At 25.2% G+C, this 25531-nt stretch overlaps 7 protein-coding genes across 10 annotated transcripts in view; 3 read left to right on the top strand and 4 right to left on the bottom strand.

Annotated features, from left to right (window-relative positions):
- Window positions 1-46: 46 nt before the first annotated feature.
- On the bottom strand, window positions 47-1758 carry LOC129606874 (GDP-mannose 4,6 dehydratase). Its single transcript, XM_055517489.1, has 3 exons — window positions 1559-1758; window positions 1067-1502; window positions 47-1009 (listed from the first exon to the last, which is right to left on the bottom strand). Exons 1-3 carry the CDS (start codon window positions 1634-1636, stop codon window positions 429-431), a joined length of 1095 nt encoding a protein of 364 aa, XP_055373464.1. The 5' UTR covers window positions 1637-1758; the 3' UTR covers window positions 47-428.
- A 778-nt stretch (window positions 1759-2536) lies between these two features.
- Window positions 2537-10902, top strand: LOC129606785 (putative uncharacterized protein DDB_G0291812). Of its 2 annotated transcripts, XM_055517337.1 has the most exons (7): window positions 2537-2847; window positions 5361-5540; window positions 5628-5773; window positions 7026-8697; window positions 8760-8872; window positions 9015-9092; window positions 9427-9566. In XM_055517337.1, the coding sequence occupies exons 3-6, from the start codon at window positions 5677-5679 to the stop codon at window positions 9065-9067; spliced, it is 1935 nt and encodes a 644-aa protein (XP_055373312.1). In that variant the 5' UTR covers window positions 2537-2847; window positions 5361-5540; window positions 5628-5676; the 3' UTR covers window positions 9068-9092; window positions 9427-9566. The 2 variants fall into 2 exon arrangements, with proteins under 2 accessions (XP_055373312.1, XP_055373311.1); XM_055517336.1 differs by lacking the exon at window positions 9015-9092 and having other exon boundaries at window positions 9427-10902.
- An 877-nt stretch (window positions 10903-11779) lies between these two features.
- LOC129606786 (proteasome subunit beta type-4) lies at window positions 11780-12905 on the bottom strand. The gene is made up of 3 exons (XM_055517338.1): window positions 12681-12905; window positions 12100-12598; window positions 11780-12016 (listed from the first exon to the last, which is right to left on the bottom strand). Exons 1-3 carry the CDS (start codon window positions 12812-12814, stop codon window positions 11864-11866), a joined length of 786 nt encoding a protein of 261 aa, XP_055373313.1. The 5' UTR covers window positions 12815-12905; the 3' UTR covers window positions 11780-11863.
- A 633-nt stretch (window positions 12906-13538) lies between these two features.
- LOC129606789 (ribosome maturation protein SBDS) lies at window positions 13539-14781 on the top strand. Its single transcript, XM_055517344.1, has 2 exons — window positions 13539-13794; window positions 13853-14781. Exons 1-2 carry the CDS (start codon window positions 13661-13663, stop codon window positions 14478-14480), a joined length of 762 nt encoding a protein of 253 aa, XP_055373319.1. The 5' UTR covers window positions 13539-13660; the 3' UTR covers window positions 14481-14781.
- Window positions 14782-14918: 137 nt separating this feature from the next.
- Window positions 14919-17030, bottom strand: LOC129606788 (probable ATP-dependent RNA helicase ddx42). Of its 2 annotated transcripts, none has more exons than XM_055517342.1 (3): window positions 16874-17030; window positions 16420-16697; window positions 14919-16367 (listed from the first exon to the last, which is right to left on the bottom strand). In XM_055517342.1, the coding sequence occupies exons 2-3, from the start codon at window positions 16676-16678 to the stop codon at window positions 15451-15453; spliced, it is 1176 nt and encodes a 391-aa protein (XP_055373317.1). In that variant the 5' UTR covers window positions 16679-16697; window positions 16874-17030; the 3' UTR covers window positions 14919-15450. The 2 variants fall into 2 exon arrangements, with proteins under 2 accessions (XP_055373317.1, XP_055373318.1); XM_055517343.1 differs by having other exon boundaries at window positions 16420-16716; window positions 16774-17029.
- Window positions 17031-17461: 431 nt separating this feature from the next.
- On the top strand, window positions 17462-19810 carry LOC129606770 (serine/threonine-protein kinase tricornered). Its single transcript, XM_055517309.1, has 5 exons — window positions 17462-18305; window positions 18392-18601; window positions 18658-18764; window positions 18823-19307; window positions 19361-19810. Exons 1-5 carry the CDS (start codon window positions 17832-17834, stop codon window positions 19471-19473), a joined length of 1389 nt encoding a protein of 462 aa, XP_055373284.1. The 5' UTR covers window positions 17462-17831; the 3' UTR covers window positions 19474-19810.
- A 2873-nt stretch (window positions 19811-22683) lies between these two features.
- LOC129606716 (anion exchange protein 3-like) overlaps window positions 22684-25531 on the bottom strand; it is a 54037-nt gene continuing 51189 nt past the window's right edge. For both annotated transcript variants that reach the window (XM_055517203.1, XM_055517205.1), the window contains exons 10-15: window positions 25122-25493; window positions 23718-25045; window positions 23570-23652; window positions 23399-23510; window positions 23093-23321; window positions 22684-23027 (exon numbers count right to left, since the gene is read on the bottom strand). In XM_055517203.1, coding sequence (XP_055373178.1) covers window positions 22962-23027; window positions 23093-23321; window positions 23399-23510; window positions 23570-23652; window positions 23718-25045; window positions 25122-25493 — 2190 coding nt within the window. In that variant the 3' untranslated portion in view covers window positions 22684-22961. The remainder of the gene's footprint in view (window positions 23028-23092; window positions 23322-23398; window positions 23511-23569; window positions 23653-23717; window positions 25046-25121; window positions 25494-25531) is intronic.

The following is a 25531-nucleotide window of genomic DNA, read 5'->3' as shown; positions in this document are numbered from 1 at the left end:
TTTATTTGTGAAATTCAAAAACTGTTTGTACATTTGTAATATTAAAGTCATATATTATTCTAAGATGTGATTTTTTTTTATACATGTAAAAAAAACAAAACGCTAATCTTAAAAAATCAGTTAAATCTGTTTCTTTAAAGTAACAAATTTGAGTGCAAGCTAATAAATTTCAATTAAATAAAAAATTATGTCTACCTCTCACGGGAATGTTAGACTCTAAAATGTCATGTTTAAATACAAAATATAATTTTCCCTTTTCAAAAAGTAAAAAAAATAATATTGTGCTAACAAACTTAAAGCATAAAAAATACTAATAATGAGACAAATGTTCTCAATTATCAAAACACAAAAGTAATTTAACATTGATTTCATTTTGTGCTTCTTTTGTTCTTTTGTTTTGAATCTGCAGTGTTGTCTTCAAAATTTTATTACGCTATTGGATTTTTTTTCATTAGTTCGATATCAGATTTCATCATATCCTCAACAAGCTCCTGGAATGTAACTTTGGGTGACCAATGAAGTTCTTTCTTAGCTTTGCTTGCATCTCCCAAAAGCAGATCAACTTCGGTGGGCCTGAAGTATTTAGGATTTATTTTCACCCGTACGACGTTTGTGTCTTTTTCAACTCCTACCTCGTCACAACCTTTTCCACGCCATATAATTTCCCTTCCAATATATTTAAATGATGCTTCAACAAATTCTCTCACACTATGTGTCTCTCCAGTCGCTATAACGTAATCTGATGGATTATCTTTTTGTAACATCATCCACATAGCTTCAACATAGTCTCGTGCATGTCCCCAATCACGTTTTGAATCCAAATTACCTAATTCAAAACAATCTAACTGATTGAGAAATATTTTAGCTACAGACCGAGTAATTTTCCTTGTAACAAAATTTTCTCCGCGGCGCGGAGATTCGTGATTAAAAAGAATGCCATTACAAGCAAACATATTATAAGCTTCTCTGTAATTTGTCACGATCCAGTAGCCATATAATTTGGCACATGCTAAAATTTAAGGAAAAATATAATATATGTATCGCATTTTTTTTTTTTGAAATTTACCATAAGGAGATCTAGGATAAAAAGGTGTTTTTTCATTTTGTGGTGTTTCAACCACTTTTCCATATAATTCAGATGTTGAAGCTTGATAAAATTTTACAATTTTTTCTATACCGCATGTTCTAATAGCATCTAAAATTCTTAAAGTTCCAACCGCATCAACTTCAGCAGTATATTCACTCAAATCAAAAGAAACTTTAACATGACTTTGAGCTGCTAAATTGTATATCTCTTTGGGTTTTACCATGTTAATAATTTTTACCAAACTACTGCTGTCAGTCATGTCACCATAGTGTAATTTGAGTTTACCTTCGCGATGCGCTATTGGATCAGCATATAAATGTTCAATTCGGGATGTATTAAAAGTACTAGCCCGTCGAATTATTCCGTGAACCTCATAATCTTTCTCTAACAAGAACTCAGCAAGATATGACCCATCCTGAAAAAAATCTATTAGCTCTTGGATATTGTATGTATTTTTATATATAAATATACTTGACCGGTGATGCCGGTTATTAAAGCTATTTTTTCAGTTGAAACTGTCGAATCATTAACATGATTTGAAGAATTCATAATAATGATTTAATTAGTATAATTTCAAATAAAAAATTTTATTCAAGTCCACTTCAAGAATGTAAATAATAAAAACGTATATAAGTAAAGCAATTAAACTTCGTTTTTGTTTTGATAAGAGAAAATATACTTAATAAGAATATTACCAAGTTTTTAAAATATCAATGCTAAAACACCATATTTGCTCAATTTTGCATTTAACTGAATTGATTAAAGTTTACACAAGTTTACATTTATATTCGTGTGCAAAACTAATATTTTTTACAATTGCACTATTCTATGCAGAACTTTCCTTACAATATTAACTGTTCGGAAGTGCATAATTGAAGCCATAAAATAAAAGTAGCAGTTTGGGCTGCTAATTATTAATCCAATGCAATTAAGTAATCAAACATCTTATAAACTTTTACAAAACTAATTGGAATATAGTTATTTCAAATTAAATATACTAAAATTTTATATTATATTACTACTGTTAATTTGATCGCAAATTAATTGCTTAAGCATTCGCGCTATTAATTTACAATAAAATCGTAATTATAAAATTTAAAAAATGCATGTTTAACATTAAATTGTGTGGAAAGTTTTGCTATAATCAAAATTTCATTTATGTCATTTCAATAACGTAAATAAAATATCAATTGATATATTATTTACTTGCCCCTACATTTTTTAATGTAAGTTCTTAAAAATTTTAGAACACGTATATTACATAATTATTATTTAACAATATGTACTTTTATTACATAAACTATCTTGTCATTTTTACTACCTTCATATTTTTAACTAACGATAAGTAATTTATTTGACATTTTTCTTATCGAATGTCATTCAATATGTATGTACGTCGTATGGAAAATAATAAGATTCTTATTAGATTCGCATTCGCATTTCGCAGTTTCGTACATATCAAAAATTTTTTTTATTTGCTGCTTAAAATTATATTTGGGAAGCGATAAGAATTTTAATTTTTAATTTTGTTTACAAATATATTTTTATATATATAAATATGCTTATCAATAATAGTTGTTAATATTGTTATTTTATTTTACGTATTTTTTTTATGTAAAATGTGATATTTTTGATATATTTAATTAATTGTATGTTATGCCTACATTCCATAAATTTGTGATAATTAATTGGCGTAGTAAAATTTTTTTTTTTTAAAGAAATTTTAATATAAATTTTATTTTAGAAAAGGAATTAAAAGGGTAAGATGATTTGATTAACAATTTGTTGTTTTCTATTTTGTAAATATATTAAACATAGAATTTTATTATTTATATATTAAAAATTGTTTTAATAGTCAAATTAAATAAGGTTAAATTACACTGTTATGAAAGTATAGATACATTTTTTTGACCTTGCTCCTGTAAAAGTGTATAATATTTATGTACTTACATTCTTAATAAGAATCTTATAAGAAATTAGGTGGGTACCTACTATTTATTTAATATTAATATTCTATTTTCAAACGTAAGTAACGATAGTAAAATAAAAGGCATTTACATGCATACAGTACATTGGTTCCATGCATAAGTATATCGGTTAAAGTGTTCAAATAAAGCAAAAAATCAAGAGCCTAGCTTGGAAGGTTCTGTTCTGTGTACCTACTCAAATCGTCGTGTAGACCGTCTTGTATCATACGGAAGTGGCTATGTACCATACGATTGTCTATCTAATCATATAAATACATATATATTAGAGTACATATTATTACATATATAATAACTGCCAAAAAAATTCTTTACAATTTCTTTACCAATTGTTGCGTATAACCGGCGGGTATACATACATACATATGTACATGTGCCTATGTATCGTAAAAACTTTTAATAACCCTTTTTGAAAAAAGTAGTAAGTACATACGAAAAATTTTTATAATTAATATTAAGAAACCATAGAAATAGGTTCATTAGTTAATTGCACATACATACATACATTTTTCTTTATATAGTTGTGTATATTATTATGGATACCTTAAAAAAAAAATTTATATACAACATTTGATTTAAGTGTTAATTATAGGTTTCTGAACGTAAAAAGTACATAATATAGAGAAACAAAAACAATATTACCTTATAAAGCATTAACTATTATAACATTTACATTGAATAAAAACAAAAAGATTAAAATTGGAAATAACAACATTTTTAAGAGAAAATATAAATACATTTATGGTTATTAAGTATACATATACACTATATTATGCTATGTAGTTGAAATGTTGTTATTAATAGTAATAATCTAATAGTAGTAAAAATAATAGTAAACAATATAACGTTTACGTACATAACTACGTAATAATTTTACGTGGATGAGGTTAATCAATTGCTGACATACTAAACACTGTCGCATAAGTAACTATAAGTAGGATTTTTTGTTTTCTTTCCTATTATTTTTGCAATTACCTACTTACTGCTGTAACACATTAAGTGTTATTGCTCCACTATTATAAATTATCAAATAAGTAACTATAAGTATTTTGTTTCCTTTTATATTATTTATGCAAAAATATTGCAATTAATGACGTAATTAATTGAAATTACAAAAAGCTTACATAGTAAGTATTTGCCCATCCACTTACCTAATTTGTAATATTGGAATAAAAATGATTATTGGCATTTCTCAAAATTTATATTTTAATTTTTTTTTGTTATACCTAATTTCCTTAAAATATTTATAATAGTTGAATGAAATGTAATTAAATAAGATAAATTTTATTTCAAAAAGTAAATAATTTTTAAAATTAAAATAATGTATGTATGTATATGTACTTATACATAGGTACTCGTATACCAAAAAATTAGACAAATGTTTTGTTCTATTTCTATATTTAAATTGCAAAGAGAACACAAATAATTTATTGTTAGACGTGCAAATATTAAAATAAAAGAATCAAAAGTAACGTAAACATAAAAATACAAATTTTTTTGAGAAGAAATCAAAACAGTTGCAATAAAAATTAAAAGCTTCTTTATTTATTTGAAATTCGTTATTAGAAAATATTCATAATTATCATATTCGACGACTATAAGAATCTATTACGCAGGTGTTATAATTTTTTATAAATTCTATTTTTGAATTTTAATAATAATAATAATTTTGTACGTTTTTTTAATCAATAATTGTTAAATAAGTATATTTTTGCATGATGAAATTTTCTTCAGTTTTTAATAAAAAGGTGTAATCGATAATGTTTAATGCCGACAACAATTGCATCTGACAGTCACTAACCGGCAATCAACAAGTTATAATAAAAAAACTTTTGCATATCAACTTTCGTGAACAACGTTTGCATACAAACGGTTGACAACTGCTTTAGCAACAAATTATTTTTGATTTGAATATTTCTAGAACTAAATTTCATTAAGTAAAATTAACTTATTATCATCAAAATTTTTCATTTTGCACAAAAGACACAACCAACAATTCGAAATTTTTTATTTACAACGTTTGCATACAAAAATTGTCGACAAATGTCAAAAATTTTTATTAATTATAGACATTATTAATTACAGACATTTTCTTTTTGCATTATTGGTTACATTACAAATGAGAAATCTTGTTGACATTATCAATTATACCTAAAGGAAATTTCAAATAAAATTGTTTTTTTTTTTTCTCAATTAAATATTTTAATGCATAATTTAATTTATTTTACTACTTGTGTTTTATTTATTTGTGTCCTTTTTTTCTCTCTTTTTTATTGTAACATTCTTAGGATTTCTAAAAGGGGGGAAGAGAAAGGAAAATATTTTTTTGGGTTTCAAAGTTTAAATCAAAGTTCTTATGACAACAATAATATAATTTTACTTTTACAAGAAGTACTTAAAAGAAATACACACATATTTTTGTATATTGAAAATTATATTGAAAATTAATAAAAAACAAATTTTAAAAGGTAATTATTTATTTTGCAATAATAGATTTTAAGTTATTATTTATAACATATCTTAAAAAATTATTTTAATTTTATATATTAAACTAGTTGGAAAATTTTTGATAATGTAATGTAAAAAAAAGTCGGATTATTCAATATGGATAATTTTGAAAATGACTTAAAAAATATTGAGACCGATACAACATCAGGTTCTCCAATAACATCAATTGATAATACGTTTTCGGACAATAATGGTTTGTTATGAAAAAAAAAAGAAAAAAATTCTTATACACTTACACTAGAAAAATAACGTAAATATGGCCGTCTACCAAAATGCAGAAATCAAAATTGACTTAAGGTGAACTCATTGGTTCGTCTCACGTGCACCGAAATAATGCACACGCATATATTTTATATGAAAAATTGAATTTCTCATTTTCTATATTTTCTGCGCAGCTATTTTTTTCTCTCTGAAAAAGTTGAATCAACTTTAGTACGGAGGTTTTTGTGACATAATTTTAAAAAAGTGACGTGAGTTTAACATTTTCACAAAAATAAACAAAAATAAGATCAGCACTTTCAGACGAGGCCATGAACCATTATAAGAGAAATGGGAGCGTCTTTAAAAGTAGATCGTTCTAATATGCCATAGATATGAATTTACCTTTATTCAATAATTGAAACATCATTGCTGGATAAGTCAAGTTGATGTTACATCTGTATTTTAGTAGAAGCCCTATGTTTTAGTATTAATTTTTTTTAGTAATTAGGATTTTCACCACAAATACCGTTATTTTTTTTTGAAATTCACTACAAGTTTTTGTTTAAAAATGTACGCTTACATTTTTGTTTTATTATTTTGAAATTTTCAATAACAATGAATAAATTATACAATGCATTTGTACATACATATATATGTGTATATGTAAATAATATTTTGAAATTTTTTGCACATATTCTGTCCTATTTTTTTATTCTCCTACAGTGTGTTTTATTTAATTTCTTACTTCTCTGTAATAATTTGGTATAAGTATATGAACACATTAGTTTTAATGAAACACAGAATAATTAAATAGGGTGACCAGGGAAAAATGAAATAATTTTAAATTAAGTAGATACTGCAATCAGAAAATTTTTATGGAATAAAAATATTTATTTAATATTTTAAGAAAAATGTAACTAAATTCAAATTCGTAAGTATCTAAAACATTTTAAAAATAAAGTAAACCTGTAAAATGAAAATTTGGTGAGAGGACTAGAAATACAAATTTTTGACTTTTTATTAATTTAAAGTTTTAATCTGGTCATCCTATAGGTACCCTATTATAATACCCAATATAAATGTGTACTTTTTCCAATTTCTTTTATTTTCCTTCATGGTGTTTATTATAAATTAATTATTCTAAATGCAGACAATTATTCTAATTTCTTCGTCTTTTATTAAAGTCTTTATTACTAACTATAGTTTTGATAGTAACAAACTATTCTTTCAAATATTATTTACAGTTCGAAATCGTGTAAGTTCATGGTTAACTGAAATTGTTGGAGAAGTGCGAAAAAAGGGTGCCTCTGTTTCAATACAAAATTGGGTAGATAATTCGAATACTTCATTGGAATGTTCCACTTCAGTTAATAATGAAGACAATGAAATTTGTGATAATACCATTGCTCAAGAAATTAAAAATTTAAAATTAGATGAAAATTCTGGTGAAAATTCAATCGACAATAATTTAAAAGTTTCAGAAAATATAGAGAAGGATTTAAAAACGGATGTAAAAACTACAATAGAATCTGAAAATAGTATTCCACCAAAATTTTGGAATAAATTCAGTTTTGATAGAGGTTCAGTGATTCAAAATCGAAATTCAAATTATACTATCGACAAAGTTTCACAGATAAAAACGTTTAGCAAAACTAAATTTAGTGAATTTTATGAAAGAGTAAAAATTAGCAAAGAAAAATTACCAATATTGGGGAGATCTCCATCAACAATGGACGAAACTTTAACAACAACATTGATAAAAAGTAGCAACGAGAAAAAAGTAGATGAAAATTTGATTGAAAATTTTGAAAATCAAAAAAAAGACGACGTGAAATTAAATGAAAATGTACTTGGAAATGAAATAAAAGAAAATAAAATTTTGAAACATATTCAAAGCTCAACTTCCATATTTGAGGAAAATGAAAATAGCAAAAATAATGATATTGAAATAAACTCAAATGTAAATATTTCAGAAGGAAATAACGAATCTAAAGATCAAGGTGAAGATAGTAATTCTGTTTTTAATAATTTTGAAGAAAACGTCTCTCAAAAATATTCAAATATTTCAATAGATAAAAAAGCCGTCCCCGAAAATAAACTTAAAATTTCATCAAATGAAAATGATGGTAGAACTTCGTTTACAAATTTTCGAAGGAATTTAAAACTCGGTATTTTGGGAAGATCAAGTACCTTGAATCCAAAATATTATCCTGATGACGATAATAATAGTTTAAAATATGAATTTCCTACCAGTTCATCTTTAGTGACACCCATTGATGAAGAACAAATTTTAACAACTCCTACATTTGTATCATCAACACCAAGCTCAAAATCAAAAAAACGGCATTTACCATTTAGTGCAATATATCGAAGTTTTAGTGAGCAACAACCAGATGTTATTGATGAATCAGAAGAATTTCTTAATGAAAGATCTCATAGTTGTTATCAAGTTACTGACGGTCAAGATTCTGATAACAGGGAAAGTAAAATCAATAATGAACCTGCGGAAGCTGTAAATATTATACAGAATATAGGAAATAAAAGAGATGATAAAAGTAATATCAGTACTAGCTTACCTACTTTCTCAACAGCAAGTATGATGCAACATATAAAAAGCTCTCGCAAAGCAGAAAATAATAGTACGGGAGGTAGTTATGGTGATTCTTCTTCATCATTGTGCATGGACATTTCACCTTGTGGTTCAGGTAGTGGCACTAGTACAAGTGATCACCGAGAACTCTATTTGCGTCGCAAAAGTACTTTTCTTCGGGATAATTCTTATCAATCAGATTCAAGTCATTGTTCAAGTGTTGACAGTTTACTAGAATCTAGAAAACCAGATCCAGAAACTATTTTAATTAATTTAGGTTTTGGTCCAATAGATTCAGAAGATATTTTAGCAAAAATACCAAAAAGGTAATTATTATCTATTAAGGCATAATGAAAATATTATATGTATTTTTATTTTCAAACATTAGATTTTTGAAACCATCCCAAGTTCGAGGAATAGATACAGAAGCTTTTTTAAGAAGACAACAATTAATGAACTCCATTCACGATCATAGTGTACTTGGATATCGTGGTTTAATTGGTAAGTGTTATTATGTTTTTCTTTTTCTGGAACTAAATCATCACAATCTTGCTTAATAAAATAAAATCTATAGTAAAAAAGAAATTAATCTATGTAATGAAATTAATTCTATGTTATTTGTAAACAAATAAAAATTTTACAGATCCTGAAAAAGCCTATATTCTCCAGAGATTTCGTGTTCATAAGAAAAATTAGGATTTGAACACAAATATAATGCAAAGTATATTTTAAAATGTTTGCTAAAAATAATGTTTTTTATTGTTGGTTTTTTGAGTGCTGCAATGCAATTTATAATTCGTATTTATTTTCTATATGAAATATTTAACCAAAACTATTTTAGTTTTTTTTTTTTTCTTTTTTGTGCAATTATACAACTTATTTTTTTTTAATCATTTTATGGTATTCTTTGTTGATTACATAATTAACTTCGCTTTATGCAAATCAGTTTTTAGTTGATTTTTTTTTATTTTTACAATTCTTTTGATGTTGTGTGCAATATTTGTTTATTAAATTTTATAAAAAAGAATATATTTTAAAAAATCATTTTTCCTTAGGTAATCCAGACATTCCACCATCAGTTATAGTTGCTAAAATAATGGAACGTTTTGAACAGAATGAAAGAAATCGTTGGAATTTTTACGAATATAATCGACCATTGTCTGCACCACCTAATTCAGTGGAAATACAAAAATTTCATTACAACACTTAAACTACATTAAACAGTAAATAAATAATTAAAGCAATATAATTTATTTAGGTACATGCTTTTATCTGAATTATATGCATGTAATGAGAATTGAATAGCAAAAAAAAAATTTATTAAATATAAAAAACACATTGTAATATATGTAAATCCTATATACTGGGAAAACAATATGTAATATGTTAAAAATTGTATTAGACTTAAACTAGAGTACCTATAAACTTAACAAAAATAATGATACATTTTCTTAATATTACACTCTCACCATTTCGAATCTTAAATAAATATTATAATGTATGACCAATATTGAGACTTGTACAATATACAATATTTTTAGGTAAAAACTATATTTAGCTTTTAAACTTTTAAAATTTTATAAAATGTTTTCGAAAGGTTTCTAAAATATTTGTTAAACATTTTTTTTTTTTATTACACTTTCTATGGAAAATCTTTTGCATTTTAAAATTTTGTACTGTGGATATATTTTTTTATGTACATATTTTCTATAACAGGTTTTAATATTTATAACAAATTTAAATACATATTTCTAATTGACCCCTGTTTATATACGTACTTACAAAAAAAAATTAATAAAAAAAATTTAACTTTATTAAAGAACCCATAGCTTAAGATATAACTAAATAAAATCTTCTACATATTTCAATTTAATTTAAATAGTGAAAGTAATAAGGTATAAGATATCAGAAGAAGAGTCTTTAAGATATCAAAATGTCTAAGGTAAAAATTCTTTTAGAATGAGAAGAAAAAATTGTTTTACATAAGTACCTATTTCATGTTGCTTTTAATTGGATATATAAAAATTGTAAATTTTATTTTCCTTTTTAATTTTAAAAGTAAGATAAATATCTTGCATTTCAATAGTATTTTATTAGGTTTAGGTCATTTAAGAAACAAAATATTAAACAGAATGCTAAGTCCTAATTTGGAGGTATTCAAAGCTTTACTAATTCTTTTATATAAGATGTAAAGAAATCTTAAACATGGTTACTAAAATTTTGATCAAAACCATTTTTAAACGAGTAAAATTAAGAAATTTTTTCAGCTAATATTATACAAATACATTTGAATTTTGTAATTATTGGAAAATCATCAATTAATATCACATATTGCACTACTATGCATGAAGTAAAAATGAATATACAGAGTTTTTATTTCTACGTAAAATTTATAACTACTCACGAATTAAGTTTTAATAAAATTTACATGGAAATATATTAATGAAAAGCTCAATTTTTTAATATCTTATCAACATTCTTTCAATTTTTAATTGCATTATCAATATTAAAAATTAGCTTAATATTAATGTAGTTATAGTAAAACATATCGAATTTGAATAGACAAATATTCTTAATTATAAAATTTTATATAATAATAAATAATGAAAAGAACAAAATAATGATTAATAAGAATAAATGAAGCATATATTCATTTCAAATTGGCAGTTCGTTCTACATTTCTTTTTAATTAGAAGAAAAGTGTTTTATATTGTACAAAAATAATTTAAAAAATAATTTTAGTTATAAAATCTTTGTCCATATTTTGAAAAACTTGTGATTAAATTAAAATAAATAATTGAACAAAAAAGTAAAAAAAAATTGATTCATTATTTAAAAATTAGTTTTGTATTAGTTTTAATATGTATAATATTTATAATCTAAAGAAATGTAAATATACGTACAAAGCATGTAAGATATTATTTCCTTAATTTGAAAAATTTTGGAAAAGGGATCAAAAGAATTTATTGCAATTGAATAGAACGATAATATTAACTAAAAGAAAAACTGTGTACATACATACATTAAAAATATATGAGAAATTTGATAATACAATTTAATTTTCGATTCTTGTTATATTTTTAAGCAAAACAAAAAAGAAAATTTTATTGCTAAATTGTTTAACATATTTAATATTTTAAAATTCATACATACAATGTATACTACAGTAGAATATCACGGCCTAAAGGGTTTTTTTCTTAAAGTGTTAACGTTAAGTTGAAGGAACCAGCGGATTAACAAATAAAAAGGCGAGTTCATCGCCACAATTCGCAAATAAAATAACCAATTCAATTTAATGTAGAAGGTAAAATGTCTTGTTTTAAAATTTTGCATTAAGGTATGTACTTATTTGTTTTGTAATGTTGTTATTTTTAATTTTATGGAAATTTGTAAAACAAAAAGAATAAATAAATATTTTACCAGATTTTATTATTGATAAAATTTAAAAAAATGTTTCTTATACAATATTTTTTTAATTATTTTTTCCTTTAATTAATATCCTTTGATTAACGGCGCCAATGCCCAATTTTGGTTAACTTCCAAATCCTTGTGTATAACAGCACCGTCTTTATCGCACACTATAACATTATAAGTGGACAAAGATCGGCAATCTCGATAATAAAGAACTTCCATACATTTTTTTATCTGAAATAAATTGTTCAAGGTTTAAAGGTGAAGTTCTCATAATATTTTTAAGTTGACAAATTTTGAATTAATGAATTGCTTACCAAGTCTAAAGCTGTTTCTTTACTTGGAAGAGTTTTACCATCTAAATGTTCTCTTAGTAAGGGGATGGCTATGTGTTTACCATATCCTGTTGCGATAGCATAATCTTCATAAGCTCGACCACGTAAATCTACATGTCCTAAGAATGGTACTCCATCTTCTAAACCCCCAATCACCATATCTACCCAAAGCGGATTAAACCAACTTCTTCTATAATATTGCAACCTTATAACCCATGTATACAAAGATTTTGGTTTAATAACAATGTCATCATCATAGCATATATCTTCAACTATTTTGTCATCTATTAAACGTTTTATGAATTGAAAATCTGCATAATCTCCTCCAGCACCAATCACCGTCTTTGGATTGATTTCGAAAACACGTTGCACATCTTGGAATCGTGCTAATGATCCATATGATACGAGATTATCAGCAGCAATGATTACTCCTCCATCAAATTTTATACCAAGAACTGATGTTCCAGTAGCGATTGGTTGTCTAATAATAGATGATTTATTTAAATGTGAACATAACGCGTTACTCGTAACTGAATTAAATTTTTTTTTGTTCATGTACTTACGCGCTTCGTTGATTTCCATAATCCCCTGTATTTGAGCTTGCACTGGGTGCTTTAGATGGAAAATTATATTCTTTTCCAGGGGTTGGTCCATTATGCCACAATGGTCTTAAAAATGAATCTTTAATAGGCATCATTTTTATTTAATTTGCTAATATTAATAGGGTTCAATTTTTAATAGTAAGTAAAAAACTGCAAGTTGTTTAATATTACAAAATGTCAAAAATCGTGATTTCTAAATTGCCGATACAAAATGTCAAGTATTAAGTGAATTGTAGTATTGCCATAGGTCGGTCACATTGAAAAAATTAAATACTGTTTTTGAAAAATTTTTGAAATATTGATTTAAAAAATTTTTAATTGTATTGATAGCAAGCAGTTACATCTTATTAATAAGAAATTATAGTTCTTATGTACGCCTTTTAACTTAGAAAAAAACTGCAAACAACACATTGCTCTAAATTCAAAACTTTGTTAAATTGTTATAAATATTTCTCACACAAAATTCATTTAATCTGATTTTCTTCAGCCTTCCAAAACTGCCCTAAGACATAGGATTTATGTTATAATATACATATTTAATAAACCTAATTTAGTTCTGCCTTGTTCTCAAACTAAAAGACATTATTTGTTTATACATAATATCATTTCTATTTTGATCTATAAGTACCAAAAAATTAGTTTAATTTGTAATAAATTTTGTTTTGTTTCCTCGTTGATAGTCGCTTTATTTGTAGATTTATGACAGTAGATGTCTCTACGGGCCATTTAATGTCACAAATGGCAACATTTGCAATATAAATTTAATATTTTCAGTGGAAAACAGATGATAATGACTTATTTGCCTAATTTCTATAAAATTCCATACAGCAATACATTTACGTACTACACAATAAAAAATATCTTCATGACTTAAATGACACCTTAAATTTTTATTTTGATTATAACCAAAAAAATTTCTATCTTACAAGTTACTTATAAAGATGTCTTCAAAAATATTTACTCCAACTAATCAAATTAAACTAACAAATGTAGCAATTGTACGTTTAAAGAAGGGCGGTAAAAGATTCGAGATAGCTTGCTACAAGAACAAGGTGGTTTCATGGCGAAATAATACGTGCGTTATTACATTTGAAAATATCGATCTGCAAACTATTTTTAAATTTTAATTGTAGGGAAAAAGATATTGATGAAGTTTTACAAACTCACACAGTGTTCACAAATGTTTCAAAAGGACAAGCAGCAAAAAAGGAAGAGTTAATCAAAGCGTTTGGAAAATCAGATGAAACGGAAATATGTAAAGATATTTTAGCTAAAGGTGAACTTCAGATTTCAGAAAAAGAAAGACAAACCATGTTGGATTCCACATTCAATAGTGTAGCTACAAATATCGCTTCATTATGTATTAATCCTGATACAAAACATCCTTATTCAGTGTCAATGATAGAAAAATTTTTGAAAGATGCTCATTTTTCCGTAAAGTTCAATAAAAATGCTAAACAACAAACTCTCGAAGCAATTAAATTACTCAAACAAAACATCCCTTTGGAGCGATCCAAAATGAAATTGAAAGTAACTTATCCTGGCCGCGAAGGCTCAAAAAAATTGAAAGAATCAATAACAAAATTATCAACTTCAGTTGAATCTGAAGAATGGGATGATGATACATTCGTAATTGTTTTGTTGATAGATCCTGGAAATTTTAGAAGCATAGATGAACTAGTAAGAAATGAATCCAAAGGAAAAGGTTTAGTGGAGCTTTTGGAACTAAAAGAAGTTGTGGAAAATGAAGAAATATTTTAGGTTATTTATTTTTATGATATTTTTGTAATTTTATTTATTATCGGATGTATCATTGCAACTTGACCTTTAAAAATTAAAATATGTATTGCGAAAAACTGCCATTGTCGTAAAATTTTTTTTAGTCTTCTGGCAAATTGCGTACGTATTGCGGCTTATGTGGATAAAGTATAAGGAAGCTATTGTATACATCTAATTAAAATACACAAATTTTTGTTATTTACAATCAATTCATATATTATTATATACATACCTAAAAATATAATAAAATAAAAAGTTTGAAATAAAGAAAAAATACCAGTATTGTTTTAAAAACATGCAAAATTATTCATAGACCCTTATATAAAATATATATAAATAATCTTTTAAACCATATATTAAATATAACTATGTATGTAGATATATTATTTATATTTAATATTGTTTTATTTTTTTAAATAATTTTTCTGGTAATGTTTGAAGACAACAATTTTTGGCTATAATATAATTTCATTTTTTTATAAAAATAAAAAATAAATAATTATTACATTGATACAATATTTAACGTATAGTTTCATAAAGGACACATATAAACAACTTTTATGATTGCATATTATTTCAATATTTTTGAAAATTTCACTATTAAAAACCACTTATGTAATTTTAATGTTTCCTACGTACACTCGTATATCGTTCATATTGACAAAAGCATAATTTAAAATTTCACTTTAAATCTCAGTATTTCAATTCAAAAATCCAGTTATTATAAGTAAATTTTTATATTTTAACAATAAAAAATTTCTTTTCTAAAAAATTTTATGTAACTTACTTCAAGTTTGAATTATCCTATTCATAATTTTTTATCTCACAAATTCATAGAAAAGTAAATAAAAAGTTTGATGTAAGCGATTGATTTATGCTCACGAGGTAATTTTTTCATTATTTCACAAATTCAGATATAATAATAAAAACACCTATTAAACGTATAAAACATTTAAATATACATCATTTCAGCCATTTCGGACATTTTTTTTGGTATATGAACAAATGTTTCAAAATAGCTAGCTAATTCATCAATGGTAACATCACAATTCGTTGTTGAATTTATTCTTGCCTGTTGAGAGCATGATGTTCCAGAATTATTATTTTGCTGTTGTTGTAAAGTATTATTAATTGATCCACCTGTACAAGTTGAATGATTATCACCTTTTGAATGTTCATTTGAATCTATATCTTCGTAATAGTCGTTAAAAGTTTGAGCTTTATCCGCGTTTAAATTTAAGTCCTTTGATCGATTTTGTATTGTTGTAAATGTTTTTGATTTATTGTTTCTTTTCAAAGATGTATTTGAATTATTGCTACGTACAATATTATTATTATTATTGTTATTGACGTTATTTATAAAATTACATTGGTTTGAAAGAGTTTCACATTCTTCAATTAGATTTCGAAAATCTAAATATTTATTTCTTTTATATAAATTGTGTTTTTGTTCCCTTGTAATTCTATCGTTTTGAATATTGTTTATATTGTTAGATAATACAGGATTTTCATCTTCTAATCTTAAATTATCTAGACTTGGACAATCTGAAATGTATAACAAAAATTCATCCTCTCTCTGTATTGAACAATTACTTATTAATTTGTTATTGTGTTCGTTTCCCGTTAAATTATTTTTAGCTACAGATTTTGAAAGAGCTGCTGCTGCAGCCATGTTCTGCTTGACATGAAGACAGTTTTGAATTTTCTTTAAAATTGGATCTTTTAGTATGAATTTTTTCCTTCCAGATGAATTAATAGTAATATTCTTTGATTTAAATCTTGTTTGATTTATTATGTTTCTCTCTATTTGAGCTGACCCTTCTTTGACGTCTTTACTAGACAGTGACTTACAATATGTTATGTAACTTCCTAAAATAGATATTGAATACAATCTGAAAAAGAAATATATTTTAAAACTTACCAGTGCTTGAACTGCGACGACGACCATAGTTTGATGCTGGCAAATTGATATCACAACTACATTTTGGACCAAATATATCAATAGTAGAGGTTTTTTCAATACCTCTAGTAGCGAGTTTAGATTGATAAAAGAAAGGGTTTAAGGAAACAGGAAGATTTTCATCCGACAATTTGATATTGATTGGTGGTAAAACTGCGTTTTCGATTTCTAGCTTCTTAAGCTCTTCTGGTAATTCCATTGAATCCTCCTCAGTACTCATCTTTTATATATTTTTAATACTAAAATATTAAATATCGCCTAGTTAACAATGTTACGGTTAGTAAATAAACAGGTTTATTATAAATTATGAGCTACCTTGAAATATTTGCCTTTGAAGAAATTTATATTTAAAATTTGTCAAAACAGAATAAGCACAAAATGACCCTATTTAAATTGCGCTTAAATAGAAATTTACCTTTTTTATAGAAGAGCTATCATTCCTTATATTCTTTTATAAAATGTTTTTCCGCGTAAATTGGAGATGTTTTCTTTATCTTTTTATTCGTATTAGTTTTTAATTATCAATTTTTTTTATTTTTTCTGCGTACAAAACAACAATGAAATATCTAGAAATATAAGTAAATATGTAGGTACATAAATTCATCCCAAATGACAAAGAGAGAGCATTTTTGCATGAGAAGCATGAATAGTGTATTTTGATTCAGTGCTACCAACTAAACATATGGTACAAATTAAATCAGAGTTGAATATTTTTTTATTCATTTCATTAATCACATTTGTATTAAGTTTTTAGAGCAATTGCATATTTCATAAAATAAATAAATTGTCGAGAAAATTAGAAATTTACGAATTACTATTATATTTTACACAATTAATATTATAACATGTTGAAAATTCGTAGAATTCTAAATCTGTTGTTTGAATTTGTTTTATTTTTATGTGAAACTTTATTGTCATAGTTGAACCAAGTTTTGTATTCGCATTTCGGAAGTAATAATTAAAAAGTATGTCAAAATACAAATGTCATAAAAATAAAAAGTCAAATTAAAATCGTATGACGTTAGAAAAACAAAAGAGGAAGGACAAAAACTATTAAATTATTGTCAAATATTTTCATATGAAAATCGATCAAATATTAGGATTTTAAATTTTATAAAATATCAAATCTCGGCATTCGAAAAAAAAATAAATTATTATAATTTCTTATCGCTGATACAAAATTTCATCTGTCCAGATGATATTACTTTTGTAAACTTAGGTAGATTCCTCACACAAAGAAACGAAAGAAAAAAAAGAGGGCAAAATTTGGAATACAAACCAATATAGCTTTAGAATTTTAGAATTCATTCTCTCCAAGTAAGAATCACTATCGTCTCGTTTTACAAAATAGCAGGGTGGGCTAAGTGATTTTCATGGAGAAAATGACTACAGCAGAAAATACAATACGCTTTAGTGATCATACATTAGACAAAGCAACTAAAGCCAAGGTAACTCTCGAAAATTATTATAGTAATCTTGTGGCGCAATATGGAGAAAGAAAACAAAGGCTTGCTAAATTGGAAGCTCAATTAAAAGATGAAACGCTATCAGAATCGCAAAAACAAGAAAAACGTGCGCAACATGCGCAAAAAGAAACAGAATTTTTAAGATTGAAACGTTCTAGACTTGGTGTTGAAGATTTTGAAGCTCTTAAAGTAATAGGACGCGGTGCATTTGGAGAAGTTCGTTTAGTACAGAAAAAAGATACAGGTCATGTTTACGCAATGAAAGTTCTTAGAAAAGCTGACATGCTAGAAAAAGAACAAGTGGCCCATGTTAGAGCAGAAAGAGACGTTTTAGTGGAGGCGGACCATCAATGGGTAGTAAAAATGTATTACAGCTTTCAGGTATATATATACCTACACATGTTATGTCATTTTTAAAAGCATATTTTAATATAAAATTTTTCTTTGTTTTATGTGTAACTATAAAGGATCCGATAAATCTATATTTAATTATGGAATTTTTGCCTGGTGGTGATATGATGACGCTTTTGATGAAGAAGGATACCCTTTCTGAAGAATGTACGCAATTCTATATTGCAGAAACTGCGTTGGCAATTGATTCTATACATAAATTAGGATTTATACATCGTGATATCAAACCTGATAATTTATTATTGGATGCTAGAGGACATTTGAAGGTAAACTAGATAATATTGTTTTAATTCAATATATATTTTGGCATTAACTGTTTTAGCTCTCTGATTTTGGTTTATGTACCGGTTTAAAGAAATCTCATCGTACAGACTTTTATCGTGATTTATCTCAAGCTAAACCTTCAGATTTTATTGGAACAAGTGCAAGGTTTGTATAACGTGAACTTTAAAATATAATTTAGATTTTAAAAAATGAATTTAAATAGTCCAATGGATTCAAAACGACGAGCAGAAAGTTGGAAAAGAAATAGACGGGCATTAGCTTATAGTACAGTGGGAACACCAGATTACATTGCTCCTGAAGTATTTCTTCAAACTGGTTACGGTCCTGCATGTGATTGGTGGTCGTTAGGAGTTATTATGTATGAAATGTTGATGGGATATCCACCATTTTGTTCAGATAATCCACAAGATACCTATCGTAAAGTAATGAACTGGCGTGAAACTTTAATATTCCCACCGGAAACTCCTATATCTGAAGAAGCAAGAGATACTATAGTAAGATTTTGTTGCGAATCGGAAAGAAGGCTTGGTTCACAACGTGGTTTGGACGATTTAAAAAATATACAATTTTTCCGAGGTGTTGATTGGGAACATATTCGAGAAAGGCCTGCAGCTATACCTGTTGAAGTCCGTTCCATAGATGATACTTCAAATTTTGACGATTTTCCAGATGTATCATTAGAAATTCGTAAGAATCTGATTGTTTACAAAAAAAAAAAATAAAATGTCTTTCTTTTTTAGCTACTGCTCCTATGCCTCAAGATGGTGAAGTTCTTAAAGATTGGGTATTTATTAATTATACATTTAAAAGATTTGAAGGTTTGACACAGCGGAGCACTCCAGTAAAAAAATAAAATTAAAAAAAGAAAATTAAATGTAACAAAATGAACAATATTATGGTAACAAATACCTTTTAAATAAAATCTAATTTTAGTAAACGCTAAAAAGAAAATAAAAAAAAAAAGAAAAAAAAATAAAACAAATGCGCTATGAAAGAAATAAAAAAACATAGAAATTAATTGCTAATTATTAATGATAAAATTTAATTGTTCTAGATAATTTTATTTTATTTGAATTTATATTTTATTTTTTTAATTATTAAACCTTAGTTATTTCTTTTGTTTGACAAGAAAAAAAAGAATGTTTTTTTTTGAAAGAAGAAAATACAAAAATAAATTGCAAATTATGATTTAATTTAAACTGAAATTTGTTAATATTATTTACTATAGTTTTATTTATTACTGTTTAATTTGAAGCTTTTTAACTTTTTTGAAACTATCTCTTTAATAGAGGTTGAGACGAATGAGTACTAATATTTTACAATTTCTTGAATCTATTTGAAATTATTTTTGATTGCAGAAAATTTCAGATTATGTGGTTATAACTTTTTCAACTAGTTTGGCTCACAACTCAAAATATGTACATTTAGTTTAAATAGTTTCGTGAAGTTTATAGGCATAATGGAAAATTTATGGGACTTGGTCTAATGTCAAAATTTTTCTTATATGAAAGTTTGAATCTAAATCATTAGCTCTTATATGTACATCTTTCGTAAAAATTTCGCTCCCAAAAATTGTGTTTCAAATATGTAAGTTAAAAAATATAAAATATTTAATAAATTGTGATAGCATGTAAAATGTACATGAGGGTAATTCGGTAAATCTATAATTTTGCCTAATCCAGTTTAATTAAAGACATTTCAATAAAACAAGGGGATATAAAAATTAGTTGATTTGAAATTTAAATGATAGAAGAAGAATGGGAACTAGTCAGGAGAAACAAGGCTTATAAAGGAATACATCTACATTCAAAAATTTCGAAATTGTAAGAGAGTATTTAAACTAAATTATATTTGTTATTCTAATAAATAAAATTATAATATCCGAATATTCTAAAATAAAATTTATTTCATTTAATGATTATACATATTATGTATTTAATGAGTAGATAAATTATTTTATATTGCATACATATATTATTATACATAATATGTTATTTTAGAGCAGTCCAACATATTTATTCTTTTTTTAAGTAACATTTTCATTTTCAAAGTCAATATCTATTTATACATATTTTATAAATAATTTACTTAACAAGTTATTTTCCAAAGATAACAAATTTTATTATAGTAAAATATACGACATATGTATGTATGTATTTTTTTTATAATATAATTTCTAAAACAGAAATTTCAAATCACAGACATAAAAAAGTTCTATTACAGAATTATCTAACTATATTATTAAATATGGAATTTGGTTTTTATTCAGCTTTTTTGATCTGAATCGAAATTTTTCTTACCTTATAGATATTATATACATATATTTTATTTTTTGCACTACATATATTGTATGTAAACAACGACTAAGTATCTTCCTTCTATACCACGAAAAAAATTTTTCTCTTTTAAAGGAGAAATAAATTTCGTTTAATTATTTTCGAATATTACAAATTTTATTTAATCAAGGTACTTAAGTTGACTTTATAAAAGGTACTTTTTACTTTAAAATTTTTAAAAACTCCTTTTTTATTTTGTCTATGTGGCAATCTTTTTTCTTAATGTGATTTGCAATCAAATCCAAAATTTATGAGAAAACATTTCAAATTAAATACATATAATATTTAAATTAAATAAATAATATATTCAGAAAGCACATAAAATGGACCATAAAAAGGGTTATTGGTTCTTTAATATTAGAAATTAAATTTTATAAATTTTTCAAATATATAATTAATATTTATGCAATTAAATTAAGTGATTTATAAAATATTTCGAATAAAAAAAAATAATATGAACAGAAATAGTAATGTTAGCTAATATTTATCGATATGTTACATGCATATAATATACGTATTCTACACATAATCATAAATAGGTTAAAAATGTTTTAATATAATAACTTTTCAGATTTCCAAAGTTTTTTAAATTTTGTTCTAATACTCGTAATGTTTGAATTTTATTCAATTTTCGTATTTTTAATCTCTAAATAGAATAACTTATTATAATTATGTAATAATGAAAGTATGCACAAATTTAATATTTAATACGATTATCTTGCATTATTAGTGCAATTTTTTTATTTTGTACTCAACATTCATTTCATATTACACTTAAACATTCATTATAGAAATACACATATAATAAATATGGTATGTATATTAAATTTATTTTTATTTTTTCTTTTTTTCATTCCAAATTCTATATTTGAGTTTTATATTTGAAATAATATGTAAGTGTTTTTTTTTTGTTTTATTTCCTTATTAATCTATAAATTCTAATGCAATAGTTATTATTTTATATTTGTGCATTTATATATTTTTATTCATACATTACAATTATAATTTATACAAGAATTAGTGATAATTGTAGATTTTATAAAAATAAATACGTTCTCAGGTATAATTTTTTTTCTTAATTTGTGTGTACACTAGTATTTTATTTAATTATTACATAATAATTATTAGAATTGTGAATTAAATTTTAAATAATTTTGCTTATTTATCCAAATTGAATTTTAAGTATTAACTATTTATATTTATTTTATATGTAATAGTAATATTGTTATACAATATTTTAATAGAATTTTTGGCATTATCCTTTTTATTTTACATATTTATAGTAATTTCAAGGTTTACAAGGTTTAAGCAATGTTATACATTTAGTTACATTTACATAAGTATACTAAACCTAAAACAATATCTTAATGTATGACGTGCTGGGTATATCGTTGTAGGATGCAAATTTAAATGTAATATTAATATTCTAATATTAATTTAATGTTAATGTGTTAATTAATGTTTATTAATGAAACTAAAAAAATACAATATAGTTTTCAAAAAAAATAATTCAGCACTTCATTAAAAATGAAAATTTTATACAAATTCACGTACTGCAATTAAATCTAATGCAATTATAAAAATTCATTTTAATTAAAATAAAAATAAAAAGAGTAGTTTTAAGTTTAATTTTTGAAAAAAAAATTGAATTTTGAGAAACACTTGAATATTCGAAATGAATATTTGAATTGTTGAAAGAAAAAAATGTCCAAACCAACATTTTTTATAATAATTAATTTGGAAATCAAAGCTTTATTATAGTTTTCCAAATGGTTCAACCTAAACTAAGTTTTTAAAATTTGTATATTAAATCGTTTTTAGTTTGAGATTTTTTTTTTCAAAAAATGCTTGAAAAGTTATTTTCTATGTTCTTGTAAATTTTTTTATTGTATTAAATTGAATTTTGTTAATTAAATTAAAACGTAATATACATTTTTTTTATTCTTTATAGATTTTGGAAAATTCGTGCATTAATACATAAATATTATTTTAAGAATGAAGTAATTTATGCTGGAATTACAGCTTGCTCATAAAAGTCAGCTTCTTCACCTTTCTGTTGATTTCCGTCAAGCTACATATATAAAATAAATTTAATTTTTGATGTATTTATATTAATCAGATCAAATAAAAATATACCGCATTGATTTCTGCTTCAGTATAGAATGATGCCAATTTAATTCTTAATGGTACTAAAAGTAATAAGAAAAATGGAAAAGCTAATGAAAATCTTGAAGATTTAACAGCCCATAAAACACATAAACACGATAATTGAATCCCAGTAAATAAATGCATTTTCCATGTTGGAACTCTTTTAACATATGGAACTGGTGGGTGATGTTTAACAGGCATAAAGAATAACCATAATCTATAAAAATTTCGATATTATGTTTAACATTTCTATTTAATATAAATGTATAATATTTCTATTTAATCAACACAAACCTATCAAAAAATTGTACACCAGTCATGGAAGCAACACCCATATATAAGAAAACGCCAAAAAGTACAGCCATAGGAATAAGTCTTAAAAGTGGTGCCATATTTACAGATAAACCTATAAATATTCAATAAAAATTCAATTTTTATAATATGTTTACCATATTTTTTAGCTACCGATGAGAACAGCAACAAAAAATCCTGATAATCTTTGTTCTTTAACTTCTACAACAGTTGGAAGCTCTCCGGGTGCATGAGTCCTATTTAAAAAAGAAACAGTTTTAACAAATAACGATAATATTGGCCATATTTAAAATATTTTTACCTTGACATAACTGTTACAGCTGAAACGTGTGCAACCGAACGTACAGTTGCTGCACAGTGCCATGGAAATCCTAAACATCCACATAAAGCATTTAACAAACACAATAGTACAATATCAAAATGTAAACCGGAACCTTTTTTTAAACCACGTTCCGGTTTATCAACAATTAATTCAGATATATGAGTTTCCATAAATATCAAAATGTATACTAGTATAGCTGGAATTCCAGCAAATATACCAAAATACCAATTTGGTATATCCTCAAAATTAATAAGCCAGCTATTACGTGACGGATCTGTTGGTTGTAAACCATCAGGAACTGTTAATTTTTCAGTTTTTACTTGGGGTTTCATATAATCTATTGTTACAAATACAGCTATTGCTATTGGTACACCAAAATCTCCTAAAGCACGTCTAGCATTTCTGCCTAAAAAGTGTGAATTACGAAATTCTTTTAAATAGCTTGCCAATGCATATGTTCCCAATGTTAAAATTGTACAAAATAATGCTGTATTCGGTTTTGATATAGGTGCTGTCTTAATTTTTTTAATTGTTATTGTATTATTTAGTATAGTATAATCCGTTGTCCAAGACGATATAGGCGGTAGTAAAGTTGTTGTTGTTAACACAGTTTCATTAAAATTATCATATCGAAAATTAGTTTCATTATAAGAATATTTAACTAATAGTGGATTTTCGCAATAGACCTCATATAGTTTAGTAATCGTTTCTAATATATAAATTAACGTTATTAAAGCTGAAAATATTTCTTGCGTGAATCGTGTTAATAAACGTACGTATACACTTCCTTCAAAAGCGGATACAATTAAACTAATTATAATTAACCAAAAACCAACATAGGCTCTTATAGTTAGAAAATTTAATTTTGATTCCAAACAAAATTCGTATAATGCTTGATCGAATAACAATAACGGTCCTGTTGTACCAATTATTACCAATGGCTGACCAGCGAATGCATGGAATACTATTCCAACTAGTGATGCTGAAATTAAAGTTTCTGATATACCAATTTTGTCATCAGTCTTTTCAGATGCTAAGCCACCAAATGTTATTGCAGTTGATAAACAAGCGAAATACATAAAAACTGTGGCCGCTAATGTTTCTGAATTCAAACCGTCAACAATGTCACTTTTATACATTGATAAACGTAAGCGACGCTTCAAATCATTACGTAAACCGCCCCAACAACGATGTGTTTTTTCTAATGGTCCTTTTGATGTTTCAAGTTTCTTATTTAAATCATCATCAGTTAATTTAACTTCTAGACGTTTTTCTTCAGGGTGCTTTTTCCGATGTTCCGAAGCTTCCTGTACACGTTTGAAGAAATTGTTTTTTTCATTTTAAATTATTTTATCAAAAATTTTTTATATTTTCTTATCTTACCTTTAACTTTTTCTTTTTACGTGATTTAATCCAATCCTTCTTTTCTCGAAGTTCATCAAATGGTAAAAGATCAACTCGATCCCAATTACCAGGTGGTAAAACGATGGAATCATCTAGGAAGTCATTGATTCCATTAATTAAATCTTGTCGTCGATCTGCTTCATATGCTATTTCTAAAAAATGTTCATTTGACATTAATGTGGCTAAAGAACGACCAATTTCATTATAATCTAAATCTGTATATTTTGGTCCAAGTAAGATAAATATAAAGCGTACTGGTATTAACACTTCTGTAACACCTGGTAATGGAACACCAGATGATAAACGAACAAAAGCAACAGCATTATTATTTAAAAAATCAACTGAACCAATCTAAAAAAGATATAGTAAACTGTTACATATAACTGCAT

The sequence above is a fragment of the Condylostylus longicornis genome, unplaced genomic scaffold (assembly GCF_029603195.1).
Source record: "Condylostylus longicornis isolate FDR11 unplaced genomic scaffold, ASM2960319v2 ptg000022l, whole genome shotgun sequence".
NCBI classification, from domain to species: domain Eukaryota; kingdom Metazoa; phylum Arthropoda; class Insecta; order Diptera; family Dolichopodidae; genus Condylostylus; species Condylostylus longicornis.
The sequence above is the reverse complement of the archived record's forward strand: the minus strand, read 5'-3'. Positions and strand labels throughout refer to the sequence as shown.